This window comes from Etheostoma cragini, chromosome 22 (assembly GCF_013103735.1).
Source record: "Etheostoma cragini isolate CJK2018 chromosome 22, CSU_Ecrag_1.0, whole genome shotgun sequence".
Classification (NCBI taxonomy): domain Eukaryota; kingdom Metazoa; phylum Chordata; class Actinopteri; order Perciformes; family Percidae; genus Etheostoma; species Etheostoma cragini.
Window position 1 is genome coordinate 12,416,899 of NC_048428.1, and position 6,000 is coordinate 12,422,898.

The window sequence follows — 6,000 nt, forward strand, 5'->3', positions numbered from 1 at the left end:
ACACTTCCAGTTTTGGTTCCCTACCTTGGCAGCCACTGAGGAGCCGGGCTTCTCCAGGAGATCCCACAGCTTCTTCCTCTTGTCTGAGCAGCAGGTGTTATCAAACTCTCCCTCTCCCTCCCTATCTCTCATTGTCTCTGCCTCCCGCCGCAGCTCCTCATTCATCTGCTCTTTTTTCTGGTGATAACGGGCCTGGCAGCAGGACTCCAGGTATATCTCATCAATCCCCCAGTAGTCTAACTCCTGACCAAATGAAAGGGCACACATCTCCTCCATCATGTGTAATTTCCCTGTGCGGTAAAAGTTCAGAATGGAAGTGAAAGCCCCCGGATGCCGGTCAAAGAAGTATTCATTTTCGTTCAGGCTGTAATCGTCACAGACTTCCATCAGGGACTCATGGGTGTTGTAGTCTCGAAGCTTGCCGAGCCTGGTCCTAGGTAGCCTGTCCAGGGTCCGCCACAGGACCTCGTGGTTCAGACCCCCGACGTTAAGGCGGACTCTACGGGAGCGGGCTTTGATGCGGATGATGTCGATGGGCTCGGGGGGCAGGGAGGGAGAGGTTCGGATGTTGGGGGGCTTGAGCCCTGCTGGTCCAAGCTTCTCAGCCATGGTGATGGAAAAGGAGACTTACTGGGGAAGATGTTACGAGGACACACAAAAAGGAAAATATTAAAACAAAAAGGTCCGCAAATTTGGAACTAAGTTGGATCCTCTTTAGGGAAGTCCCTCCATGGCTGAGAAAACAAAGGAGACAGTTTGTGAGATGACTTAATGACGACACAAATTGATCAAATTGTTATTTAGCAAAATGTGTCTTTTTATGCTTTGATAAGCTCCTTTTAATCAGCAGAAAGACACAGTCACCTGTTACTTTAAACTGACAGTTAGAAATAGTAACAGCTGCACAGGGGTTATCGATTTCAAAGAAGGCGTTAGGCAGAATCAATGATTTTGTTTTAACAGTCTATATGGCTGCCTTGCTTTGTACTCCACTCCAGTATTGTTATGGCTGCAGTAAAGCAATGAACTCCTGTTGGAGCATTACTTTCCATATGCAGCCTCATCGGCCAAAAATGAGACTCGGTGGTAGATCAGGAAGCAAATCAACAGAAAGAAACCTTGAAATGCTTGTGTGTTCTTACTATTTAAATCAAGGAGGCGTTTGTGACAGCAACTTCTGGAGTCATATTTATTCATTTTTTATTATATTTTCCCTTGCCACTTTAGGTCATAACAATAACATTTTATGACAAACATGACCCCTTGCACATCACAAAAGAGCCACAGTGTAACATTTAAATTTGTATACTAAAGGGTTAGAATGTCCTTAGCACTTATGTAAGTCCTCAACATTATTTAAAGTTTATTATTACTTGAACCATTTTTATAAGGAACAGGGCTTATCATCTTACAGAATGCACATAAGTGGATCTTCGTGAATGCAACAGCTTTTAGTGACATTTGACACTGCTTGACTATTTGTACCACACGATGGCCAAAACAGACAATTTGACTATGCAAATTGAATAAATTGAGCATAGGGAGGGATGTAAAGCGGTGGAAACACATTAGTAATGTATGTGTCTTTACTTGCTCCGCAATCCTATACATTCAGAAGCATTGCAGACCTGTTACGCTAAAACATTTATGTCCAGGAAGGTTTTTTATGATCCACACCTTTTATTTAAATCAGTCTAAACAATTTGCACTCGCAACCTTTTTTCGGTTGTTCCGACTGTCAAAGTACCAATATAAAGAAAAATGTCAAAGAAAAATAATCTCTCTCACCTTGCCGAGATAAACCACCTTTTGCATGCAAACTCCTCTTGTTCCTAAGGGAGTAGAGGATGGAAAGGGTGCCGGGATCCCCCTTTAGTCAAGCGGCAACGACTGAAGAGAGCACTCCGCGGACGCCGCGCAGACAACGCGCGTCCCACATTTTGTTTAAAATGAGTCGAGAAGAGAGAGGGGGGGGGGAAGCGTGATTGTCTTCCTCTAGAAATGATCATCCGAACAGAACCATCGCTGTTTTGCCATCAGAACACTGTGGGAAGAGTCCTGGCTGTCTTCAACCAAAAGCTTGCGCACACAGTGCAGAGAAGACTGGCTTACTGAATCACTGTGAATCACTGCAGACGTCGTGCGCGTAAAGGGAACGGGAAGGAACGGGATAAGCGAACTGCGGAGTGTCCCGGTGTATACTACAGTACATGAGGAGGAGCAGAGGGGTGCACGTGGGCTTCGCCATATGGTGAAAGCCTGAATGTAGATCATATTCCGTTACACAACTAAATGAAACCAACTCGTTTTAATTCGAGATGTGTGACATGGAACTCTGGATGTAGGCGCAGGGTGAAGTATGGACGCAAAGAAAGTTGATTATGAGATTTCATAAATTAGGCTGTAGTACTAACAACCGCTTTTGCACACAAACAGAAACAAAACCACACACACACGTGCCATAACCTTTTAGTTCACATCTTAGAAATAACATCCCCATAAAGGCTGATTTGAAAGTGTTGGTGGCAGAGTATACAGTAAGTGCACACTTTGCCACAGGCAACTTTTAGTGAAATGACCATGACATGCAATGCGGCCTGGATAAGGCCTGGGCTTTTACTTTGCTGCCATGCGAAGAATTGTCCCTAAAGACTGATAGAAAATATTATTTAATATAACTTCAGAACACATACATGCTTACTTCTCCCCACAACTCTCCCACATACTCGCAGTGTTGCCACCCATTACTGGAAAACTACAACAGCTGAAACTTCAAAGGTGACAACTAAATAATAAACTTAGGCAGATGCACCTTATTGCCCCAAACCCCATCTTCTCTATTAGCTATCAACATATAAGGATTTCCCCACTCCCTGGTTTCAAATTAATAAAAATGAAATGATGAATCCCTTCTTATACCTGCTGGAGTGTTCTCTCTTATACCCTTCATATCAGTTCAATACAGCAATGATATTTCCTTGAATAAAGCTTAGCAGTTGAACATTTCCCCTTAGCCAAGCATTTTTCCAAGAAATGTGATTATACAATGCATATGTGTAATTGATTTCCTTGCCATGTTCCTTCCTTCCAGTGACAAGAGGTCAATAACGTCATTGTGACTAATCACAGCCTTTGTGTGCATGTATAGGCTACCATGTCTGAACTGCGTGGGCTGTGTGTTTAAGTCCAACGCTTTTAACGCTGTCCAGATGTCACTTGGGCATATGCAGATATAATATCTGAAGAATTCCACACCACATTTATAGCAATCACATATGGACCTGATGAATTATTTGAAAGGGGACTTCAGCACATATAAACTGCATGCAAATTTGATGTGAATGGAGCAAGAGGGTTAGGCTAGGAGTTGTGTAAAAATATGCATCTAAAAAGCAAAAAAAGTTTTTTTTGTTTTTTTTTACAACAACACAATGTTTACCAGACAAAGTTTGCCATTTTCTCCCCCACAAGGATAACCTTTATTTTACAGTGCTCAGGAGCAGTAAACCCCTAATTGACAGATGTTGTTGTCTTGATGACAACAAAACTACGCTGATGACATAGTTGTTAATTACTTTAGGTACAGGGAAATGATGGAAAGCAATTGACTGTGTCCCCCTGTTATTGATCATTATCAAACTGTCAGCCATCCTATGAGTCATGATGAGCAAGGTACCAGTGATGTTGGTAGAAAATAGTCAGCGGAGCGGGATTATGCAAAACGGCAAATGCGCTGTGTGGAGACAAATCAAATTTGTTCAATAAATGCTTCCAGCTCAATATTAATACCACCTGTGTGCACAGGTTCTCTGGGCAGTTGAAGCCGCCGAGTGGGTGGAATAACTCTAGTTAGCAGCTTTATGTCTGTAATTACTAACTTTCTATATAGAAATGTGTTGATGCACTGCAGGTTACAAAAGACCACAAAATGGTTTATTTTTTTTAGAGAGTGTTTCATGGAGATGACGTTGTGCAGGCTTTTTCTTTTTAATTCCTGTGTACAATGTGGGCATGTGTGCCTGTGTGGGTTGCTGCCATAGCAACCAAAGTGTGTTTGGCCCAAAGTGTTTCCTCATGCTGAGGGATCACTTTGGGCCATTGAGCCAGATAAACCTACGGGCTAGCGTGGCTGAAAGTGATTGACTCAACTGTTTGGTCAATTAACCTCTGCAGTCTGGATTTATCAGAATATATTATACACCCCTGACAACAATGATGTGATATGATAATGAAAACTGAACGCCATGCAGGAGTTTTACAGTACATGGTACATTCGTTGTGTGAAGACAGAAAAGTGAAGAAGAATTCAAAGGTGAGGAGGTAACCTAACAGCCATCTCTATACCTCGTCTCTTTGGAAGCGTGTTCCCATCAATCACAGTTCAAAAAAGGGTTGACTGACTACAGCGGCTGCCTAATCCCTGAGCCGTCACTGCCTGCTGTATTTCCCCTTTTCAATTTGTCATAAAATGTGTCCACTCCATCATCCAAACAACACCATGGACACACTTGCACCCCACATCTTCTGCTTCTGACGCTGTCAGCACATAAAAGAGACACACCATCCTCTGTGTTCATAACGCCTTCGTTAGAAAGATCTCTGTGTGCTCATAGATAAAGTAAAAAGGCTGAGCAGATCTACACCAAAAAGCCACATTGTTTTTCATGTAAAATGGGTTTGTGTTGCGGAAGAAACAGAGAGAGAGAGAGAGAGAGAGAGAGAGAAAGCGAGAGGACAAGAAATGTAGCTGTGATTTACTGTGAGCTTCTGCAGGAGATGGGCTCAAAAGTTGCATTCATTTAATTTACAATAATAAGCATTCAATCAATGTGGGACACCTTTCTATTCATAGGGAGTTGCAATAAGTTGAATACTTGTAAAATTAAAGTGGGGAAAACACATAGGTGGTCAAGATTCTCTCCCACTCTTTTTTCTTCTGCTGCCAGCTGTCAGTGTATGGTAGTTTAAAGGCTTGGATATCACGTAATTTTCAAAGGTTTGTTATTCTGTCTAATTCAAAGTTGGGGAAGACCCATGACTGGGCTTGATGTGAGACCACCAACTGTGAGCTTGAAGACTTTGTAAGTACTCCATGGTTCAGTACAGTATGTACTATTGTGTGTGTGTGTGTGTGTGTGTGTGTGTGAATGTGTGTGTATTTTTGTGTGTGTGTGTGTGAGGCTTTGTCTGTAACTGCCTGTGTTTTTTTTTGTCAATAAGAGGGAGGAAACATGCCATAGCAGCAGCCTATTTATTCTCTTAGGCTATTTTTAGCTACTGGCCATGTCAAGGTCCACACAACCCACCCACCCACAGTGGGCAGCAGTGGCCTTCAACATAATGGTCTGCTGCAGACTAGAGTCATTAATCTACGTTCTCTCGCCATTCATCCCGCCAAACACACCTGTTCACCTCTGATGCTGCCAATGACACCTTATGTGTCAAAAATACACACAACACAATAAACACGCTTTGGTGTATGTATGTTTCAAATGCAACTTATGTTTGCCAGTTTCCAGGGGGTTTATTGGTCTAAGTATGTACAATGTAACCATCCATCTACCAAATCCCAAAACAATATCAAGGACATTTGTATGTCATCTCCTTCTCTATCTCCCTGTGTTTATTGTCACTCTAATGCCATCAATCAAAGCTAGGCAACAACGCCTTTAAAGCAATCTTTTAAAAAACAGTTTTCTTAATGCGCATATGCAGTCCATGGTGCTCTGGCCCTAACGTTGTGTCTCGTGATACAAACAAACATGATTGATTACCACTCTGTCCAGCTGGTTTGGTTTGCATAATACATCTAGGGCCATGCATCTCTTATTGCAAGGGTGTTGTTTTGGTTTTATATTTTTACTGGGAACTCTTCTGGCCAATTGCTCTAGCAGTCATGTTGTCCAGCCCAGGCAGGCAGAAAGAAGCACGCAGAGATGCTTTACTCTGTTTTTACTGACTCTACTTCTCAGCATCATTGTTTACCAAATACAGACTGCC

General features: G+C 42.4%; 1 protein-coding gene across 1 annotated transcript in view; it reads right to left on the reverse strand.

The window, feature by feature from the left end:
• The window catches only part of kcnb2 (potassium voltage-gated channel subfamily B member 2), an 82,644-nt gene extending 80,463 nt beyond the window's left edge, over positions 1-2,181 (reverse strand). Inside the window, exons 1-2 of the mRNA XM_034862146.1 lie at positions 1,789-2,181; positions 25-734 (exon numbers count right to left, since the gene is read on the reverse strand). Of these exons, the coding sequence (XP_034718037.1) occupies positions 25-609 (585 nt within the window). The 5' untranslated portion in view covers positions 610-734; positions 1,789-2,181. The remainder of the gene's footprint in view (positions 1-24; positions 735-1,788) is intronic.
• Positions 2,182-6,000: the final 3,819 nt, after the last annotated feature.